Source organism: Anabas testudineus, chromosome 6, assembly GCF_900324465.2.
Source record: "Anabas testudineus chromosome 6, fAnaTes1.2, whole genome shotgun sequence".
In the NCBI taxonomy this organism is placed as follows: domain Eukaryota; kingdom Metazoa; phylum Chordata; class Actinopteri; order Anabantiformes; family Anabantidae; genus Anabas; species Anabas testudineus.
This window is the reverse complement of record NC_046615.1, coordinates 1700527-1724577: the sequence shown is the minus strand read 5'-3', so window position 1 is coordinate 1724577 and position 24051 is coordinate 1700527. Positions and strand designations below refer to the sequence as shown.

At 38.3% G+C, this 24051-nt stretch overlaps 1 protein-coding gene across 3 annotated transcripts; it reads right to left on the bottom strand.

Moving 5' to 3' along the window:
- Window positions 1-403: 403 nt before the first annotated feature.
- kiaa0513 (KIAA0513 ortholog) lies at window positions 404-23355 on the bottom strand. Of its 3 annotated transcripts, none has more exons than XM_026365508.1 (12): window positions 23275-23355; window positions 13419-14021; window positions 13023-13122; window positions 12711-12784; window positions 12425-12495; window positions 11709-11916; window positions 11561-11601; window positions 11340-11403; window positions 9669-9746; window positions 5067-5147; window positions 3338-3432; window positions 404-2929 (listed from the first exon to the last, which is right to left on the bottom strand). In XM_026365508.1, the coding sequence occupies exons 2-12, from the start codon at window positions 13811-13813 to the stop codon at window positions 2880-2882; spliced, it is 1257 nt and encodes a 418-aa protein (XP_026221293.1). In that variant the 5' UTR covers window positions 13814-14021; window positions 23275-23355; the 3' UTR covers window positions 404-2879. The 3 variants fall into 3 exon arrangements, with proteins under 3 accessions (XP_026221293.1, XP_026221294.1, XP_026221295.1); XM_026365509.1 differs by lacking the exon at window positions 23275-23355 and adding an exon at window positions 16160-16243; XM_026365510.2 differs by lacking the exons at window positions 404-2929; window positions 3338-3432; window positions 5067-5147 and adding an exon at window positions 8762-9295.
- Window positions 23356-24051: the final 696 nt, after the last annotated feature.

Below are 24051 nucleotides of genomic sequence, written 5' to 3'. Positions count from 1 at the left end.
TGACCACTTGTATCCTTCATGTACAGATTCACAAACTCACTGTTTGGTATGAAACAATAATAGAAAGTTAAATGTTTGGTTTTACAAACCAGTGAAAGTTCACTTTGTAAACTCATTTCACATCTGCGCTGGAAAGTGCAAACAAACTTTAATAATTCAAAAATATGGCAAATATAATAAAAAAGTCCATCATTATATTAATAGTTGGTTAGATTTTATATTGAGAATAGTAACTGTTTAGTAAAATATTATTCAGCACCTACTGACACATTTAAGCTACAATAAGCAACTCTCACTATTGGTAGCATCACACTGGAACTCCACCTACTACGCTACTAATAGTCCTTCAGCTATTAGCTGTTAGGAAATTACAAGAGAGCAAGTCAAATAGATTCACAAAAAGAAACATCAAAAATAAATTTATTACAGCTTCACCAACTGGATTCAACATTACATGTTCATGCAAATGTAAGCACAGCATAGAAACATCTCTCTTAGACATATGCTAGCTGACACTGTAACATACAGGCTGAATTTTGCACGACGTAGCAGATGACCCTTCATTTCCAAATGCGGAAGTAGCTGTCAGTAGATAGCCAGGCGACATAAGTGCGTGTTACCATGTCATCATATTCTGCTCCGCACCATCTTGGAAATCCCCACAGTAACGCACAGCGAGAGCAGATAAACCAGGCCACAGAAAGTTAACACAGTGTGCTTGACTTATAACAACCTAGTTTTTCAGTCTAGACCATTTTTAAAAATGTCAGTACTGATTGATTGCGATTGATAACGCCACTAGCACTATTTCAGTGGCAGGAAAATGACAGACAATGATAGTTTCACTGTCAACTGTGGCTTTTGCATTTTATCCGAAGTCCATAAAATTCAGTGTTAATCTATCAACAGTTATGCCATAGCTACAGTGAGGTAACAGCCTTTCAGTGTATATTCATGTTAGGACTTCTGATTACAAACAAAAACTTAATGTACCCTTTGAATGATAAACTTTACGTGATGCTTGATTTGTCACACAAAATCAGTGTGGTTAAAATGGTCTTTTCATCCAGATGAATGTTAAGAGAGTGTGTGAGAAATCTAAACAGAACATATGTGAAAAGGCAAATCCAGCTCATCGTGAGCTAACAATTACAATATGTAGGTCAATACTTTATCTAACCCAGAGGGTTGTAAAAAGTTCCAACATGGTCAGAGGGAAGATCCCATCAGGACACAATGTTAGGGAATAGAGGGTGGTTAAACATTCTGCACCTGGTCTAACAGTATGTTTCCAATCTTAAGAAATGTACATGAAGCGCATGCAAAGGAACAGGGGAGAGATGGAACAGTCAGTTAAAGGAACAGTCAGTTAAAACAATGTTAATTTGGTAGAGACAATGCTTTCCATGTGATCTGGATGATTACGCTGCTGCTGAAAAGGAATGATGTACATTTACATTGCAGACTGTTGCACAACACCATATGCAAACACTGAATAACCTCAGTAAACAGAGGTGGGAAGTATGGGGGAACAATTACAGTTCAACATTTAGGCTCTTCATGTTCACATGAACTAGTCTAATCTACATCTATTATTTAAACATTTGCAATTAAAGGCCCACAGTTCACAATCACAACAACATGTGATCTGTTACAACATACAGAGAAATATGTATAGTATTTACAAAATCCTTCTTCAACACAATAGATTAAAACAGTTCAATCATCTGAATTTGGAATTAACTTGTCAAACGGCATTCAAATACAAATACCTATATTTCACTATTTAAAAAGTGCACATTGAGATATTCTAAAAACAGCTAGTAGGGATTTCTGGACTTGGGAATCTCCCCTTGAAGAGTGCTTTAAATGAAGATACAATGCTACCCCACAGTGGTAAGTTGGAGTAATGCAATTAAGGAATGTTACCAAAGAGCAACTGACATAGTTTTTTAACATTTGCTTGATATTGTTTCCACATGCCAGATAGATATACAAGTGAAATGCATGCATGCAACAGAAGAGGAATAACTGCTTAGTATACCTCTAGCTGGTAAGAGAGATCTTTGCAGCCTCTGCATTAGTGTTTAGTCAGGGAATCAGGATTAGGATAAAGACCTACCCAAGGGCAAAAGACGAGCCCGGGGGTATAATACAGATTCAAATTTCAAACATTTTAAAATGAATACCGCTTGATTGTATCTATGCAAAAATGAGACTGAAATAGGTAGTATCATATCTTCAGAAAGCAGTTGTTTCACATGAAGCCACAGCATAAAGCTGCAGATGAGTTAGCCAGTGAAAACATAAAATCTTGAATTGCCAAGACCTCTAAAGCTCACTAATGAACATGTTATATGTTGTTTAATGTACCGTTAAACGTGACAAGTTTTCGCCAGGCTTCATGATAAGACAGCTTCCTTGGTGAAGCTTCATTTTTAACATACATATGTGAGAGTGGTATTAGTTTTATCGCCTAAAGTGTGGGCAAGAAGCAAACAAGCATTTTTAGCAAGAACTGCTAAAATACTATGAGTCGTGTCATGGCTCAAAGTATACTATAATGTATAAATCCAAAGTGTCTGATGGCATACTGAAATGGTATAGATTTTATACTCGATGGTTTCACGTTTGCTTTTAGTTTTTGTAAGATAATGCACAGAGCTGATGACGATGCATTATTGCTGATAAAGAGCAGGGTGCAGAGGACCACCACCACGTTAGATAAACAGGGTTTGCTACAGTTATGGCACTGCTCAGTGCAGTAGGTTATGCTGTTTTCCAGCAGGACACCACACAAATGCAACAACAGAGAGTATTACGAGGTAAAAAAAAAAAAGAAATTGCTGAAGTTTGTGTACCATCAGTCGACCACAAACTCACTCCGCCGCCATTTTCTCTATGTGGTCACTCAGCAACTTGTACTGTTCTGCAAAGGAATAAAAGACATGTATTTGTTTTAAAGCTGCCTTGAGGATGTTAAAATTGACATCATCTTTGTAGTTGAACATATGAAAATATTTATTGGTTAGACAAGTAGTGTACAGTGGAAGTATATATACTTCTGCTGTGAGAATAATACTATGTGTGTAGTGAGAATAAACCAAACCAGTAAATCTGCAGTGGAGGTAGCTAAACAATAAGTGGAAACTCACAATAAAACTGTAAAAACCTGATAGGAACTGCAAATGCAAGCAATAATTCACTGCTATAATAAAAATATCTACTTTAAATTATAAATTACTGTGAAGTGACCCTGACTGTACATCTACAAATACCAAATTGAATGGGTTATAGTAGAGATAGTTTCAGTGTTTTATGGGGAATTAAGCTTTACCTTCATTTAGGTTCCCAATGACTGCCTGCTTCTTCAGGAAGTCATTGCACAGTTTCTTACTGAGCCCAAATGCCAGCATGTTATGGGTAAATGTACTGAAAATACACAAAATACCAATTTAATCTCAGTGTAATGGGAAACTATTCAAATTATTCACAAAACATCAGCTTATAATTTATACATTCTAACACAGAACGACAAAAGCTAAAACAGTAAATATATACATACAAAAATTAGACAATGCAGGTCATAGGGTAGAACTAGAAGTACCACACTGTAGTTGTATACACCTGGTAACCAGTGATGTTTTAGTTTACACGCATCTCTGCCTAGACTTATTTTCTAATAAGTTTATGCATGATGTTTGTCCCAGATATAATGAATCGCGTCCTCGCATTTTTGAGAAACATCATTGATGAGAATGGGACATACATGAGGTGACAGTGAACATGACCTTTGATTAAAAGTCTAGATTTTAGTGATTGATAAAATCTAGTTAATCTTTGTTCCTATGTGACAATTTGTGCCTGATTTGAAGAAATTTCTTCAAGGTGTTCCTGAGACATTACATTCACAACAAGAATTGGATGAACATGAGGTCACTACGACCTTGACCTCTGACATTTGGCCACCAAAAGTGAATTGATTAATTAATGTCACCCACTGTGTCCAAGGTGACATTTGGATTTGATTGGATTGGATGTCCATCCCCCCCTTGCAGACATTAAAAGGCAACAAATTCTAAAGCCTCACTATCTCAAATGTTGATATAATCATATGATGAACTTAAGCTGACACTCACATAAAATCTACTTATTACTTCCATAAATCTTTGAAGAGAAAATTAATAAGCCGCGCTACCAGAGTGCATGATTATAGTTCAATAATAACCTATTTCTAACCTTATGCTAAAGAAATGTAATAGTTGACTGAGTTGCAAACTACTGATGTTTGCAGATGGACCTCCGTATGTCTATAGAGATATAAAAAAAAAAACAGCTTCCAGCAATGATAGCCATTTTGAACAATAACTATTTCTACCATGTATTTCTACTCAATGTGGTTGGACAGCTGCCAAACTGTAAATATCGGCGCTACTACGGTGTTTCGGGTCTCTTGTCCAAGGACACCTCAGCAAGACGCCAGGAGGAAGAGGGAATCAAACCATTCACCTTGGGGTTCGACGACTGCTCTACCACCTGAGCTAATGCCGCCCCCAATAAACACACCTAAATATGTCAAACCTTCTGGTTGGAGATAAAGGTGGAATGATTGAGGTATTTAATGTACAGTACCTAGTATTTTCTTACTTTTTTCACCAATATTATTATTACTATTTTAAGTAAATACACCAGAAACACAGTGTAAGCAGCAGGTAGAGTCTTGTGTGAACCTCAGTTGAGCCTTGGATGCTGGATATTTTGTTTGAACTGTGCTTACTTTATTCTCAATTTTCTGTAGAAATACTTTGGTTTAATCTTTTAGTGAAATATTTTAATATGGAGGCCAGGTTAAATAGACTTGTAGAGTAAAAATAAACTTGGTGTCATGTTTCCACACTTAATGTGGGAGCCTATATATAGGTGTATGTTTCTGGTGACACACACTGTAAGACCAATAAAAATATTGTTGTTATGAGGCTAATATCGGTATAAAAGACATAACTACAGCGTCTGTATGGCCTATTCCATTGTATTAGTACATAGATGACACTCTGCATCTTGCTTACCCCAGCTGGCCGAAGGCAATGTTCTCATCGATTTTGGAGCTGTCATCTCTCTCCTCCTGGGTCATATGACACCACTTCTCCCTGCAGCACAGACAGTGAGGCATTAATTCCAAAGTCTCTATTTGACCTTCAGCTTTTCTAGAGAAACAAGCCAGGGGTGGGTGTCAAAACATCACCTATCAATGTCATGTTGACATTTAGTAGGAATACCACAGTAGCACTGGTTTCATAAACAGCCTAAAAATGCAGGGCAATGGGATACTTAAGTTTTGAAAAGTTTGTGAGCTGTCCGAGGTTAAAAACAGCTACTTGGCTACTTGAAGTGCCTTTAACAGACCATGACATCCATCCCTGTAACTGTTCATTTTGTAATGGGATGCACACAGACTGCATTACACATAAAACAATATCAAAAAGCAAGAGATATGAAGCAGCCATCAGCAAGAATAAATCAATAAAACAAATGATTGCAAAGAATCATTACTTTCAAGAAGCCGATGAAAAGTACAGCGTATTACACTGTGTATTAATGTCAACTAAATATTTGGTAGCCTGCTAAATGTTTCCAAGTGTGAATTCACCAACACCACTAAAGTCACGAGGCCTGTCAAAACAGAGAGGATGTACTGCATACTTTATTTACTTTCATTTTTGCTACATATCCCTCATGACAGGTATGAACAAGAACTTGGCTGCACTGAAGAGTTTTGAAAACAGATGCACATATACATGTGCAGACATCTATGGATTGCCTGTAGTGGAATTACGGTTACGGTAATCTAAAATTATTAAAACATAGGTAGCCTCGCTACAAAAATATGTATAGGTCATCAGCCTTTTATTATAAATATTTTTTTTTATTAAAAAACATTTAATGGACAACAGGTTGGAAATAAACAGGATTCCTTCCATACTGCATCTAATACATTTTAATACGCAAATTCTCTCCTACTTATGTGATGCCATCTGGCAATTTGCAGAAATGCTATACTCCGCTGTCATTAATATAAGTTCCAGCAGCAACAATAATAAACTCACTGACCACTATCTTCTCAAAACCAAATCAAATGTCCATATTATACAAAATGTTTTTTGGGTTATTTTTGCACATACATAATGGTGCATGTAGACACGCAAAGTATGTTACAAGTGCACTCCTTCATAAATGATCCTATTTTGTAGAATCCACACTCACAATAATGTTTTATCAGTGCTCACTGAAGTCGCTTCTTGCTCCAATCCTCCGAGGATCAACAAACTCTGGATTGATTTGTTTTTGGAGCAGTTCTCACTGAAGTGGACAAAGCTTAAAAGCTGTGTTTGTGTGTGAGAGAGAGAAGTTCTGACCAGTCTGTGGATGCTGGATTAATTTCAAGCCTGAAACTCAAAGATGGACTGATTCTGACTGTTTGTGACCTAAACCTGGGTCTCATTCAAAGTTTGTTTTTTCTTGTTTGTTTACTGGGTTAGCTTGTTGAACGTGGCCACATAACATTAGCTTCTCTCAAACTCTAAAGCAGGAGAAATATTTGTGCTAATTACACAGCAGGACAGTCAGGATGTCCTAGAGACATTGTGTAGAACTTTTACTACTATGTAAAACTATTTTTATGACAGTAGGAGATTAGATGGTGGTAAAGTAGTATGTTTATCTGATACCATTCTAACTTAGGGACGCTCAGCTGTGTCTGCTGCTACCACAGGATCTCTGTGTCTTTGTAAATCGTCGTGCATCCATGTTTTCTTCTTCTCCAAATTTTTTATTCTTTATTCGTTGTGTCACTGATGGGTCAGGAAAGAGGTGGGTGGGCATAAGCACCTCAAAAATGGTGGTTTTTGAAAGATCCTGTCCGCACACATTTTTAAACTTGCCACTCACTATGATATACAATTTTTCAGCACAAAAGAAGCATAATATGGGCTCTTTGATTAATTTAGCAGCTAAAAAGTCAAATATTTGAGTTAGTGAAGGCCAAAACGGAGCTAAGACTGCACTTACATTCATGAGGTGGACAAAAAATGATTATAACATGGTATATGAAAGCTAACTTTGCTCTGTGTCTGCTGGATATGTAAATAGGAAACTGCCAATATATTCACTAGAGATGTACCAATAAATCAGCTGAGAATCGGGAAAGGGTCGTTTTTAAGCATCACTGGCTGCGACTAATGACAGGCAAATCAATCTGAGATAAATGATTCTGGGCCAGTCGCATTTACAAGAATAATGGTTCACAGTGCGCACCAGAGTGAGATGGAGTGGGTAGCCTCTTTGCTCCTCGCTGTTTGCCCACTTTGCTTCCCTGCTCAAAGCCATCATTCTTAGCCATGCTTCAGGCTCTATGCTATTTCAAAAGATCTGAAATTGTAATCGGCTAAAAAGATGGCAATCGATACATCTCTTAATATTTAAAACGTGATAAAAAAAAAAGTCTGTGTTGTAAAACTAAAACTGACAAAATACATAGAGTAGAACACCAGAAAATGCCATGCTCAATTGTTTTAGATGGATGCGTCTATTTATGGCATGTACAACATATCCTTGCAATCAGTCTGCTGCAGTAGACATAAAATACAGGCATGCAAAAATGAGAACACATGTAAGTAGATTAATGGTGAGAACATGCAGTGAGCTATGAAAAGACTGACAACACTTGTAGACACTTGAGGCTGCAGTGGGTCTGTTACCACTGTCTCTTGCTCTAAATTCTAAATATAAATACCATTCCAGACATTATACAAGGTCTCTTTGCACATAGTGGATATTAAGTGGGTGTGATACATTTGATAATCTGACGTAGGCACAAAAATAATTTTAATAGCTACACAACAGAATACCTGGGTGAAGCAAAATACTTATTAGGCAACAACAACAACAACATGCCAACAGAAGCCAGATGAAGAAAGTTTTGAAAAGCGCAGAAACAAGTATCAAACTAGTCAAGTCAAAGTAAAGCAACACAATACTGTACACTTTGAACATTACACAATCACAATAATCCAATTTTAACTTTTTTTTTTTTTTATATTCTAGTGATATTTTGCTATGTTTGAGCAGATTAAATCTATTTACTGGACACATCAGCTTCACAGTTGAGGAATCAGCTTCACCGGACTTTAGTCATTCATTCTGGGATTATTTACCACAATTCCATGACTTCTCACTAAAGTGCATCTGACAAGCAGTAAAACCGTCCCAGGGCCACTTCCACACCTTGAGCCTCAGCCTTTACAGCAGAGCTAAAAACCAAGCGGCTCTCAGTTAGTGAATGTTTGTCCATCACATCTCTCAATACAGTATCTCCTGCAGCTTTTTATCCTTCAGTATCAACTATTACGCTGACACATTTTAAAAGCCACTATATAAATTCATTAATCAAATTAGTTTTTAATTGATGCTTTAATAAACTCAAAGTTAAACACAATAAAAAAACATAATCTTAAAATAATGACTACATTTTAAATTGCTACATTAATGTTAAGGCTTTAGCCTTGTTATATTTATAATTAGATTATTGTATTGCAGCTTTCAATGTATTTGTTTTCTGCTTTCAAATGTCCATTTTGCATTTTGTGATCACTTCAACTGAAAAGGTGCAGTATGACCTTACCAATTTTTAATTTGTAAAACTAATCAGTTTATGAATTAATTCTAGTTAAAACATTGCAAAATGCTTATAAACAGCTGATATGCTTTCTATGTTTTGTTGTGAATAAAATATGAGTTTAAGCCACTTTGCTTCACAGAGTCTGACTTCACGTCAAGTATCTCTCCACAATAAGAAATGTTTTGAAGCATATTTTAACCAAAACGTTATGACTACAAAATCTGCTAACGAGTTAGAGTTCAAATTCCATAAACAATATGCCAATGCTAATACATTTTAAGTGATCCTGAATTTATACGTCATGAATACACCTTGATGTATTGCTATTTTTATACTATAACCCAGGCAGCTAGCTAGCACTGTAGCTGTTTGGGCTACAGGTGGAAATTCAAAATACAGCTCTTTATGTTCAGACTCTGACCAGAACAGGGAAATGCTAAACACACAATTGTTCAAGTGTGTCACATAAGGATTTCTGCCTAGTCACAGAAATCAGCTTTTCAGCTAGCTTTCTGCGCCCTTCAGAGTTAGTCTGGACCACCATGATGGCACCAGATGCTGTAAGGGCAGTGGACATATAGAAGGACAGACCTCTCATCTTTCTCTTGATCCTGCGTCCCCCTGCCCGGCAGCAAGGCACAAGGAGACAAAGGGTTTAAGTCAACATGCAGAAAGAGGGAGAATAACAAAAGAGAAAAGAGGAGAAGAGACAGTGTGGCACATCAGGAGAATGGCAGCAGTGGTGGTTAAGGCAGAAGCACACTGAGTTTTGTCTCTGCTGAAGCCAGTAGTATGTCAGTACCAGATCTTCAACCTTTATTTTTTATTATTATTATTATTATTATTTCACACACAGGAAAACACACACCACTTCCTGCATCTTTTAAAAGATCCATTTTCTCTACATGCAGTTTGGCCATACATTGTGTAAATAAACAGTTCATTCATTGCTTTATTTATCTGTGTAAACTCAGATAAATGTGTGCAGACTCACCTTGTGGTCGGTGATCTTTTTGTCCTCTCACAATGGACAGCATCAAAAAATGCAGCATTCCAAAACCGTAGTGTATGCCTGACGGAAAGAATGGATGAAAGGTTATAGGTTTCCTGCCTGATCTACTTCTCTAGTTCACTTAAGACCACAAAAAACTGCTAAGAGGAGCTGGGTAGCAGATATTCTACTAAACAGTTTATTGACAATGATTCTCACTACTACTTCTGTGTGGAGGTTACTTGTTGTGATAAACTCACAGAATAAGCAACTGACTCAACAGTTCCCCTCAGTTCTTACCAACTTATCATTATTTTTGTTATTTTGAGTGACATTTTCTGCTGTGTTTCTTTGCTCTCAATTCATCCTGTTTCCTGCAGCCAGAAACTGTTTTCAGCAAAAGAAAAGAAGTGCAAATTTGTGCCCTATTATTTGCACTTATATGCACAATATTTCACCATTACTACTGATCATTATTGTGAAAACAGACTAATTTAATTATGAAAATGATTTAATTGTAATGATTGAAATACATTTACTGATTTTTTCCTGTAATAATTGAGTGAAAAATTGTCTTAATACTCTAGCTAATTAGATCATACTGTTGTTTTGCAATATTGTGTTGTGTGATACTGTATCGACTCTGAAAAAAACTGAATTAAGTTAATTAAATAATAATTTACATGCAAACATAAACGGCAGACAGTGGTTGATTTTCTGTTGTGTTTTAACCCTAGACTGCTAGATGGCAGTCTTGGTGTCTTCTTTACACTATGACAGTTTCCTGAAATTTGATTTAAAAAAATATACACAGAATATATAGCCTTGTTTACAGTATTGTAATATTTTCAACATACAGTATTGAATTGAATCCCCTGTATCATGATACATGTATCACCAATACACATCCCTATCAAATAGTGATGCAAAACTTTATTGTCATACATTTATACCACAAGTATAATGTATGCATATGAACAAAACCTTGATACACTGACTCGCTAGACAAGAGAAATAAAAGAAAGTGCTTATTGAACTCTTAGTCCCTCTCCAGCCTTCTCAACACAAACTTTTTATCCATCACTGGTAATCCAAGCTGAGTAAAGTGGCAGTTGTCTGTGAAGGAGAAGACTATAAACATTTTAGTGCCTCTATATAAGCCTAAATGAGTATTAGAATGTATCTAATACTCAAAAAGTAGATTTTCAGGAGTTACATTCTTGTTGTACATAACTGTCATATTGGCCCTGCTTCTGTCTCCACTGCATACAGTTAAGAAGCACATTGACCAGCGCTTTACCATTTTCATTGTTCAGCCTTGAAAACATGAGAAAGCAAAAACAACAACAACAAAACAAAAACAAACAAAAAAAAACAAAAACAAAGCCTCACTTCATTAACTGAGCAGTTACATAAATACACTCAGTTACCATTGAGCTGTACTCTACAAACTACCCTGCTTACTCTCTACTACAGTGACCTGTAGCACTTAATGTCACAACTGGAGGTAGAGGCTTCTGTAATGAAGTCTAATCCATTTGAAATATTATGGATTTTATTAAATAGTCTTACTTACTATGTGCAGATAGTGTTGATGGACAGTAAAAATGCTTTAAAGACAATAAGAGTGTCTCATTATGCACAACGATGATAAATATTAGATCCTCAACTTACCAGATAGGTTGCTGCTTCAGATGTGTGTACAGATACACCTTTTCTCCTTTCTTTTCCTCAGAAACTGTGGATGGACAGAAAGCGTGACAGGCAGTGGTACATCTAAATTCATGTTTAAATCATGTTTTAAAAAAAAACAGCACTAGACCAGGAGAATTAAAATTTTCTACTGTCTATTGCCCTTAAAAAGTGCTGCTTTACTGATTTCTGGCACACTATACCTGGTGATCTGAGCTTTGTCTCAGCTGGACTCTCTTCATCTCTAAATATGAGAACGCAGTTGTAAAGGAAGAGAAAGGGAAGGGTGAGGAATTAAAAACACTTTTGCCAGTGTTAAACAATCCATAGGAGGAGATGCTTTTTTCTCACTCTGTCTTAGCAGCCATTGAGCTCCTTAGCTTGCTCTCTAGGCCTCCAAAGAAGCCTTTGACATCAGTCTTGGATGTGTTTTTAAGGAGGCGCTCTGCTGCATCCTTCTTTCCGGACAGCCAAGAGTTGGCCTTGTTGAGGTACGAGTCGAGACCGGCTGGTGGACCACCACGATCTAGCAACTCTGAGGGAGATGGCTGGAACTTCCCTGAATAAGAGGAGAGCAGGGAAGTCAAATTGTGATTTCTATGTGTAGATGACATCAATAAAATTATGTTTTACACACTTCTGTTTACATGTTTGCAAGGAGACTCTCCACTACTACACACAGGTATCTGTAGTGCAGCTTTAATCACATGTGAACAAAATTACTTCCAGAGTGACTGTAGACAGATATTGAAACAATGTATTTTGCCACAGTGGTACACTAATCATACAGAGCTTCCTGCTTTCACAAGCACAAACACTAGCTTCTTGCAACCCCACAAAGTCCCTGCATATGTGTTTGTGGTGTTGCTGCAAGAGAAGCCACAGGACAGACCTGTGGTGGTAACACTGTATGTGTCAGCATTGAGGAGTCATACTTACCTAGACACACACAGCTGGCTTTCTTATGCTGCAGAACCCTTTTATTTTGCCTAGCAAAACTAGCAATTGTGACATGTTTGAAAAGAAAAGCAAGTGTAAAAAGTCTAGAGAGTTTGATTAGATCGTACCGATGTAGTAATATGTGAAGCACATAGTCATGAGGTTTTTGGCCGGGCTGTAGTCGTCCATCTGGTAACACCTGTAAACACACCATCTCTTTTCAGACATTCCTGTTGTGGCATCACTTCTGGAATTAAAATAGTCTACTAAAATGCATTATTACAGTCAATTATTTCAGAAAGCACTGACAGATTTCTTTTTGTGGGAACTGCTGATAATAACATGTTTATACATAATCACCAGTATTATCTGTTACATTTAAAGAGGGGAAAACCCCTGCAGCAGTCTACTCACTCAAACAATACAACTGCAAAGGACTGCACCAGTCTGTAGAAGGTGGCTTCACTCACACATTTAGAGTGGCAGCGCTGTGAACACAATATGACAGAGAAAGTTAAAAGAAAGAAATTCTGTAAACAATGCTGTTTGCAATTGTGACAGCTATATTGTTTTGGTTTTGGACTCAACTCTCTATAAACTGCTGGACTATGTAATAAAGCACCTGTAATCCTTTGACCTATTCATTTACAATGTTATGTTTCCCCCCACTAAAAGGTCACACATGACATCTGACAAGATACCAATTCCTAACTTTGCCATATTCACCTGTGCGCTGACATATTTAGCAAACCACTCTCTGCCTTTGCCATTCTCCCCACTGCAGAGCTCTCCGAAACGAGCCTTCTCTTCCTGGTCAAAGTCCTCCCTGTGAAAACATGTTGCATACTCATTAGAACTTCAATTTACAGATCCTGTAAACAGATTATTTATCATACTGATTTTACCACAGTTCTGACTGACATTTATGCAAATGACCTGTACATTCAGCACAGACGAACATGGTAATCTCTAGCAGCAAGTACTAATTAGTTACATTACAATGCTGTCATGTAGCTTCACCACATGTGATACAAAAAATAATTAAATACTATTAAATATAAATAAAAAAACACTAGGTTCCTAGCACCTGGCTGGTGTTGGGACCCCTAAAAACTTTCTTACGTTCCATGAAACACCTTCTCCACATAAGCCTTCATAAACTGCCTCCTCTCTACTGTCTCAGGGTCAGCATCCTCCCCACTGTGAGCAGACGAAGATGATGACCTCCTCAGCTCCCATGTATGAGAGGGCGGGTCCATGTCGTTCTCGCTGTCTGCCGACTCTGTAGCATCGCTATCACTGCCTCCCTCCTCTTGGTGCTGGTGGTGATGGTGAGAGTTGGGTTTGGTTGGCACCATGGGCTCCGGCAGTAAGGGCTGCTGGTGGACGCTCATAGAGGCTGGTGGCTCTGGGGACAAAATGTCTGTATGGCCTTGGAGACCAGAATTCATGCTAAGAGCAGTGGTTTCTGAGGGAAGGTCGAAGTCTATGAGGTTGTCTACTGCTATGTCCTCCATGTTGGAAATTACTCTCTTCCTTTTAGCTCAGCAACAGTGCTTTGATGGCGTATTTAGCACTGTGCAGAAACATAGGGGCGGTCAGAGACGTGGGTGCTAGTTGGAGGTTTCAGCTGTCATTGTCACTGTCATTACTGGCTGCTGATTTTGCTGAGCCGTCCATCCCCTGATGGTGCTGACATCAAGCAAACTTACAAATGCAAGACATCTGTGGACAAAGGAAGGACTAAATGACCATTGGCATCATCTTTTACATTCAAATAAAATATTCTGTGCAATCTTATTGACAAATGGAAGTGAGAGTTAAACAGGAGCCGAAGTCTAGAATACAGCCATGCCAGCAGCTTAGTGAGGCTGTTTTTAGACACAGCAGTGCTTCAAGCTTAATGCCTAATGTTTACAACGTTCACCACCCACACATGCCACCTCGTGGTCTCCTGCATATTAATACAGAGGCCTGCAAATTCACTACAGTATCCCAAAAATATTTCTTGTTGTAAGACCTTTGTTGACAGGCTTTATGCTACAAAAGTAATATTATGTTCGAAGTAGCATTAATGGCCTGTTTGCTGCTACAACAAAAAACTACAAGAAGCAAAAAAACAAAACAAAACTGGTAGGGCTGGTCAGTAGGGCCAGTAACTGCACTCTGAAAATATTCAGCTCCAAGGCTGAGGATACCTGCAGAAAAATACTGAGAGAGAGGGAGACAAAGAGAAGCACAACTACGGGAGAGAGAAGACATAAAGTACATGCAATGGTGGCATTTGGATGGATAAAGGAGACAGGAGAGGAGCTCAGTTTGTCAGTAGAGGTCCCCCAGCAGGTCCCATTCTACATTTGGAAACTCTAGGAACATGATACTATGAGGTCTTTAATGTAGGATGGAGCTTGATTGATGATTCCAGTCAGAACTCTTTATGTATGATGTAAAGGAGATATCCTGGTCAAAGATTTCTCACAGTATTACTTGAGGTTGTAAACTGAAACAGCTCTTTCTAAAGCACTTCACTTTAAAGTTTGTCTCCTTGGTTTAGATATTTACGTGCTTTGTACCTCACTTGTAAGTCGCTTTGGATAAAAGTGTCCAATAACTAAAATTAATAAATGTAAATGTAATAATATTGCCCAAGGGGTCATGTAGCCATACAGACTAGTGCTGTTCCTTTAAGCCCAGTGACATGTTCCAGTCTGTGTAATAAAATGTTGTGACCTATAATGTCGAATGCAGCACTAAGATCTAACAAGAGGAGTATAGAGAGTAGCTCATTGTGTGATGCTAATAGAAGATCATTAGTGACCTTTACCAATGCTGTTTCTGTGCTATGATGTACTCTAAATCTTGACTGGAAATCTTCATAAAGGTTATTCCTGCGCAAGTGTTCACATAATTGCTTCAAAACTACATATATATTTCAAAATGTCCTAACCCCCAGCAAAGACACCCCTACTAATTTGCAGAGTAATGATAAACACCAAGGAGAACCGAGCTTGATAAGGATGCTCATATACTAAAGTACTAGATAGATTCCCATGCAGCAGAGGATAAAATGTTTAAACCTGGCACCATCTGGAGATGTGTTCCACTCGTCCTTCCTACTGACTGTTTTATTTTATCTCTCACTACAGTGCGTTTCCTACCAGGACATGTTGGAAGGAAAGAGGTGTTTGGTTTCAACATCATAAGATTTTACTGTGTAAGTCTTTGTCTTTAGCAGACATTTTGATATGGCATGGAATGACAACAGGAAGTCTGTGCAATAATGTCGTAATGGCTGCAGCCTCGTAGTAGTGTTTTAGTTAAGTTAAATTAATAAACATACTACTATGATGTAGACAGCTACTATTAGAGGGCTGAATGTCAGACCATGGATGGATAGATGATTATTAGAGTGCACAACTCTACGCTGATGGATATAGGGAGACTAATAAGCTAAAGCTCAGCTATAAATAACTTGCAGGATCTTATCAACACCATTTGTGTGGATATTTGTTAAGGCTTTATTTAATTTCTATATATAATTATTATAATTATTATGGTGATACTGAGATGAATTGTAGGAAATTTTGATGGGCATATACTTACTGTTTTATAGACTAAAATATTCTTTTTTTTGTATTTTATAGACGTACCCTAACTGATAATGGGTGTCTATGTAAAACAATGGCAAAGTAATACATTGTGAGCTGAATGCATGTCCAAGAAATCACACAGAAACAAAATCTTGAAGAGAAAGTTTGTTTTTGAGGAGAGAATATTTTTTAAAACTAACTAACTTGAAAGAGTTACTATGTCAACTTCAAAAGGAAAGCTATTTCGGTAGAGCACCAGAAATAAATACTGACCTGAAACGGTGCATATATGGCCTTGTTAAATATAGTGTTTAGGTGTGAAAATAAAAGGATGGTTATTTCCTGTTGTTGCTGATCAGTGCAGACGTTCAGCTTTAAAGTATGTAACGAGAGCAGAGCAGGTCTAACATGTAAAAACTTCCTGATAGGACACTTTTTTGTTTCTTTCTTTTTGCGTCAGCTGCAATCACTTGTTACAGTAATGGGTGTGCTGCATGTCAATTTGCAGTTGATGAAAAGTAAAGGAGTGTGACTGAAGGAGGAAGCCTTTTGTGAAGAGAAAAGAAGACATACCTAATTTCAGTTGATTAAATATGGACAGTCTGTTGCTTGCCAGAAGAGAGAACAGGATGTTGAAGTTCACCATTGTAATTTAGGTTCATAACACAGGAAATTCTCTAAACCTGACTGCAGTTATAGTGAGGCTGTAAACTGCTTTGTTTGCTTGTCATCTCGAATAACAAGTAATGCCTAGGATAAAAATCCTGTTTCTTTTATTCAGAAATTAGCATTGATATGCAAATAACTAAAAATGGACTGAAAATCACAAAGATCTGATCTTTTCAAACAATGCCCCACGGTAAGAAGCAGTCGGCTTCTTGTACATGTATTGTGTAACCCAAACACTGGTCTGCTTTGAAGTAAATGACTGAGTCATAGCACACACACATAGCCCACACAAGACTTCCCAGGTCTTTTCACCTGGCCTCATGAGGGAGAAAACAGCAACAGATGCCCGCCCTTCAAACACACACACACACACACACACACACACACACACACACACACACACACACACACACACACACACACACACACACACACACACACACACACACACACACACCTGCACTCAAGTCCTTGAGCTAATCTGCTTTAGCTCCTCTATCATAGAGCCCCATTTGGTCTCACTGAACACACACACACACACACACACACACACACACACACACACACACACACACACACACACACACACACACACACACACACACTGCATTAACATAAACACACACCCCTATGGTCTAATCTTTATGACGACACTTATAATGATTATGCACATAATGCATTCTCTAGCCTTTAAGCCCAACCCCTCACCTAACACAACCTATAGCTAGACAGACATAAAGTACATATACACAGACCCACACGCACAACACACAGGGTTGTGAGCCTTTAGCCCTATGTTGGGGCTGCAGCTCTGAAGATGAAGTGGTTATATAACGCCGTATTTTGTGAGTAAGATCTGGTGTGACACATTCAAACACACACACACACACGCACACGCATAAAGACACAGGAGGAGGGCATATGAGAAAAACAGACACATATGCACATAGATTTACACTGTATATGTAACATGTTAAAATATCTCCAAAAGAGAAGCCATCATAATATTAACAAATAATATATAATTACCTTTATTAAGTTTACACTAAACAATCATGAACTTACACAAGTCCTACATTACTGTGAAACAACTACTGTATACGCCATTCTGGAGGAAAGTAATGTCCTTCAGCCACAGCAGTCGTTGATCTCATTAAAAAAAAAGAAAAACACATCTTCATGCAATACTTGCTTTGGAGGTGGTATAATAGGAGATTTGTACAGAGTGGAAGGACCTTGAGGAATCAAAATTGGCAGCTAGAATGCTTAAGGTATGTCAGGCTGCAAAAGGTGTTTTGTTTTTGATGAAGGGAAAGTCTTAAGAACACAGTCATCATTTCCATTATAATCATTATTTCTAACTCTGACAATGTCAGCATGTCCTGGTCTTTTGCTATATTATGTATTCAGACTAATTTTATTTGTATTTCCTTGGAAAACAATAAAATATTGATCCCAAAATTTTATGCTGATGACTCCATTTTGTAGATACACCTATGGTTCTACTGGTAACCAGGTTTTTTATGCCCTACTTTCTGAGCTCTACCAATGTTCCTTTTTTTTTTTAAATAATGAATAGTTTTTGAAAACATATTTTCTCAATTTGCTAAAGAAGCAAGTCAAGTGAGCAATAGGTGTCTACTTGAGCATACTTTGTGCTGTCAAAAGCCGAAAAGTCTAGGTTATGTAACATTAAAGACCTGTGTTTTCATTGTGTTCCTCTATCTGGGTTCAAGTGGGTGGGATTAAGCACCATATGAATTACAATTTAGCAACAGCTACTGAGTTGTTTGATGACTGTCAAAAAATCTGAACAAACCACAGCCACATTTCCTGACGACACAGATTACAATAACGGTAAGTCTGAATGTGAAACTCACTTTAGTAATACTTTTTTAAAACTTTGTGTGTTATTTAGTGATGAATAATGATTTCATAACGTTTCTGCTTTGATACATACTCTATTTCGTGTTGATTATCTTGATGAATAGCAGTTCAAGTCCAACTGTGACACATGCAATTTAGGAAGATAAACACCTGTGCTTAGAAGATCTCCCATTTCACATTGAATGTCAGGTCAAAAACCAAACGTGAAGTCCAACAAACTCTCTGTAGACCTCTGGAACGAAATTATAGTGTGCAATAGATCAGGACAAATGTATAAAACTATTGCAAGAGTGTTTCCAGGAGCACAATGGCCCCTGTAATTGTGAAATGAAGAGGTTTGAAACACCACGATTCTTCCAAACTGAGTAACAGGATAAGAACGACCTTGGTCTAACTTAGCTTAAGGCTTTAAGTCCTCTGCATTGATAGAAGAACCTGTTGGCTTGGCAGCCCTCTCAGCATCACTCCATCAATCCACTCTTTATGAAGGACACATAACACAGACAGACAGACAGATAACACTAAGTAAAATGCAGGCTATAGCCTGCTTGGAGAGCACAAGAAAAAAGATTCTCTAGTCTGCTGGGACAAAAAACAAACTCTTTGGGCAGAACTCCAAACACTGTCTGGAAGAATACAATCAACTGCTCAAAATCAAGTGTGAAAAACCTGTGGAGAATTACTCCGAAAGACTAATGGCAGTAATCAATGCCAATGGGGATTTTAGTCACTACAGAGATAAGGGCGTGAACTTTGAAGTCCATTTTGAGCATCTACTGTAATTAATTCCTTGGCTTTTATTTTTATTGCGTCACAGCACTAAACATATTTATCCCTAGCAGGGTCAACACAGTCACATAAAGTTAGTAAGACTCATTGATTTCTTAAATTATTAGCTTTGTGTAGCTGGTAGCTTCGTTTATCAAGAGGATAATGATTCCGACTTTGTGGGTGAGTTGCTGTTGTTACCAAATGCTTCCACTTTTACTGGCAACACTAAAGGTTTGAAATTTGGAGGTCTAAGAGGTAAGTTGAGCAAGTGCCTCATGCCATGTCTACCAAGAAGGAGCTTCAGCTACATTACTTTAGTCGTTTGTCTTAAACACATCTATGCATGTGGGCTACACTCAACTCAACTGTACCTGAACACTTACAGTGTAGATGCACAAAAAGCACCACAACTGCTGCAGACATGCTGTTCATTCTATGCCTACCTTGTAAACACAGCGTCACTGAGTCATGATGCCCTGCTGAGGATGGATGGCAGCGGTACAATCACCTGCTGCTCAGTCACGACATTTGCTCTGATGTGTCCCGTTTTGGCCACAGTGACACTGTGTTCACACAGATATACGCATACACACACAGGGGAACAAAGGAAATCAGTGTTCCTCTCCTTAGGCCGCATAGACGGCAGTATTTCTACATCTATTAGCAGCAATGGAAGTTCCCACTACACACCCACCGCTCCCTCCTCAACATACAGCAACAACGTGCCCCCCTCCCACACACTACCTTCCAAGGTCATGTGCACAGAGGGAGGTGCTTCTATGATGATAGGTGATGGTGAAAAGCTTAACAGATTTGGTGCAGAGGATCTCTGCTTGTTGCATTTATCTGAGCAGCATGAGGCACAAACCCTTCCTGAGCTCTCCCCTCATCTTCAGTGTACACTGCATTTAGCATGATTCACACATGGAAGCCAGGGCCGTTATGCAACTTGAGCCTCTCCCACCCTTAGGAAATATTCAGCACACTTGTCCACAAAATCATCAGTTGAGCAAGATGTGAGTGAGCTGCTGTTTATGCTTAGTTATCGTGGTTCATCTGTTCCCGTCACCCTGGTTTTATGATCAATATGCAAAAAATATATGTTGCTTGAGAGTGGTTCAAGAGTTGTTATGTCTCCTCTTTATTGTGTCTACTGGGTTGTGTCAGAAACATGAATATATCTATATATTTCCCATTTGTCCTGGCTCCTTGTCTGGAGCATTTGATTTCCCCTGGAAGTGGCTTTAAACTTGATATAATCCTATTGCACACTGTCTGATAGTATGATGCTGTAAATACATTTTTTACCTTGACATATTTAGTATCTTTGGAAACTGATACTCTGTTTAAACTTAGTTTTATAATGCATCTTAGGCGATCAGAACACAAGTGGAACATATTATATATACATTATTCACATCTCTCCATATATGTGCATGGATTTATTTTCATTGGCAAATGCAAAGCAAACCAAAATATGACAGTGTATGTATGTATTTTTTGTTAGGACTACAAGTGCAAAACAGTTGAGTGAAAATTAATAAAAAAAATCTTCACCACTTACAAGCACATCATCATTACAGTATGTGTAATTTCAAAAGTAAATGTTGTCTAATACAGCAGCAGATGCTTCAGCTAAGAAATGCTATGTCTGCTCAGTAATTCAGAAGTTTGTGTTCAAACTGCTGTCATCAGCATAATATCTGCAAACAGCTGTTAGCTAGTCTTTAGAGGGACTGACTGAATTGAATTGAATTCAGACGCTACAGTCTAACATCTCAAAGTCAGCGCTGATGACTCTTCACACCTAAATGTGCAAAATGATGATATCTTTTTAACTTGTGGAGTATAATATTAATATTAAGTCCATTACTGATTAGACTGAAGTTATGACAATAAAATCAAGACTGTAATGAACCAACAGCCTATTCTAGAAGAACGAACTACGAAGCCAAACAAGACTGGACTTTGTCATAAAAGTGTTTGTCTGTTGTTGAAAGTCAAAAACTCACCTCATCTAATAACAACAGTAAAAACTGTTTTCGTCAGTTTGAGTACTGAGCTGTAACGCAGTGCAAGAGAGCAATAGCTAGACTGCACGACCTCAAATCACATGCTGCAATAGATGTGTGACAAGCAGAAGTGGCTGATGGCAGATAAGTGAGGTGCAGAATCTCAGCTGAAGCTGGCCACAGGAACAACTGAGCGAACTGCACTTATAGATATAATCTACTCGCCGTAGGGAACATTCCCAAGTAAGCAACACTATATCTGTGTTCAGAGGACAAGCTGGATTTCTGGAGACAGAAAAAAAAAAACTGCAGCACTTTACTCCATTATCATTAAAGCAATGTGGTGCACCTTATCCACTACATCTACCATGAAAGTATTATAATGCACTTCCCAGTAAAGCCACTTGCACTCAATAACTGCACGGAGAAGTCATACAGAGGTTGAAAAGGGCACCATAGCAGTCTGTTTAACATCAGTACCACCTCTTGACCTATCAAGTTAAATCTTGTTTCATTGTACCCCCACATTCATCTCATGTCGCTTTTCTACCGCAACCATATATTTAGCATAGAGAAGCACATTTGTCATCTTTCAAGGTCAGAGTGGAAGACAATGTCCAGAAAGGGGGAACAACAATAGATAAGCACATTGTCACTGGCAGCCACAAACATACACAGCAAAGCAACTGTGCCAACACTACAGAGCCAGGGTGAAATGACTGATGGATGCACCAGGGAGGGGGGAAGTTTCTCTCCATGTGCTCTCCAAGATAACACGAACCAATACAGTCTAAATCAAGCCTAACAAGAGCCTCGTGGTTTGTCAAGTTGGCCTGTACCTAACTGGCAATTGGCTATTTAGGGTCTGGAGGTTAATGAAATGACTAGCATGAATGCAGATTTAAAGGTTTGTGATTGATGCAGAAATCACGACTGTTTAAATGGGTTTAGGATACTTGTTTTTAAACAGTTTATTATTTAAAATATATATTTAGTATACACTTATATATATTTATCTCCTAGTTGAATGGTGTGCAGTTGCTAACTGTGTATAATATAATTAACTATTTTATCTAGACGCATGTATTTGTTACTTTCTGCTTGTGCACCTGCTGCTCTTTGACGGTCGTACAGAACTCCACGCCAAACTTCACTTAAAGATTTGCCAATTTTATGATGAACTGCTTATGAGCAAATGTGTTTATCTGACAACCCGCGACTTAATAGTTAGTGTGAATCGAGTCCAGCTCTTCTACAAAGCGGCATATCCAGCAGTACTTCAATGAAGTCTTATTACTCTTTTTGAACAGGACTCACTACAACCTGCTAGTAGTTGTTGGAACTTAAATGTGTGTTTTTTTTTTAAATGTAAAGTTAAAAACAGAAACAGCGTGCTTGGTGGATGAAATAGCTGCCGATTATAAGTGTGTCTCGATACAGTAGCTAAAGATTTCGTGTCACATTTTACTCAGTATGTTAGCTTTGTCAATAAGCGATGTCACCTTAATTTGCCCCATTACTGAATGGCGTTTGGTTTGCAGCGTCTTCATACAGGGCAGCCTCAATCCGTCGTCAATGAATTAAGCTAGGAAAAGTTACAAACGTGAATGAAACATTTGTTAAACTTTCCCGGTGCTGACTATAGCTTCAGATTCTACAAAAACGCTGCCCGGTGGCTTGAGACACTTGACAGCTGAGGTAGGAAGCAGCACTGAATAAACACAGCGACAGGCTGACGTTTCCTGTAACGTTTAGCGCTGGCTTGGGTCTGATTAGAGCCGGACTGTGGAGCCATTTGCAGGGGACCGAACAGGGAGAAGTTAACCTACGGTCATAGCTGCAAGTGAAACCAAATGCACATCAAAACAACTCTACACGACTGAGGTTTCCAAAAGGCAACGCGCCATGAGAAGAGGAGAATTACCACTCAGTTCTAACCCCAGAACAATTCAAACACATTGAAATGATGTGCAAAAAGTGGCGTACAGAAGAACATTGTCGAATGTGTATGTCGACATTTTGGAGAAGACAATATAAGACTGTACGTACATGAGAAGTGACGCTCACAGGAGGGGGATGCTCCTCCACGGCTTTCAGGTCGTAGGTTTAGCTCGACACTGTGGCGTTGAGGCAGCAGTGCGCAGGCGCAAACTGACCTGAGGAGGCGACGAAAGGGGGGAACCCAATGACGTTGGTGAGCAGGACAACCAATGAGCGCAAAGGAGCAGCCGGGGCGTGCTGCGTCTAGAGACCGTGAACATTGACGCATGTTTCCTTTCAAAATAAGAGAATGAAACGTTCTGACCTCGAAGTTCTGTATATTAGAATGAAATATGTAATTCTCAGAGCGGACACATTTAAATTAGATTATGTTTGCTAATGTTCTCGTTAAGTATTTGGAAAAATATGACTATATTTTATAAAGACATAGTCTCAGTTTCTATTCGCTGCTTGACGGAGCCGTGCTGGAGAATAGACATTTTATTGTTTAGGTTATTTTACCGGAAATGCGTTTGGCCCTGTTAGTAGTGTCCAGATACACAAAATGTGCACAGATGCATTTCTCCACTGTGAATTCTAACAAATCACTCAGGTGATTTTGCATGGAGCGTAAGGACTACATATACTTATGAGCAATCATTTTAATTTCTAAATGAGAACTACATGATTTTCTTTGCATTTAAACACAATTTCAAGCTGTATCTACAGACGTGTTATTGTTTCTTTGCAATGAAAGGATTTAATTACACCTACAGTATATTACCAAATAAATGTCACCACAAAAGACCCTTCATTGGAATCAAAAGGAGCTAAATATATCAATTC

Coding starts and splice junctions, on each gene's coding strand:
- kiaa0513 (XM_026365508.1), bottom strand. CDS start 13,813: ATGGAGGACATAGCAGTAGACAACCTCATAGACTTCGACCTTCCCTCA. Junction 12,785..13,022: donor CTAAATATGTCAGCGCACAG/GTGAATATGGCA, acceptor TTGTGTTCACAG/CGCTGCCACTCTAAATGTGT. Junction 11,602..11,708: donor TCAATGGCTGCTAAGACAGA/GTGAGAAAAAAG, acceptor TCTCATATTTAG/AGATGAAGAGAGTCCAGCTG.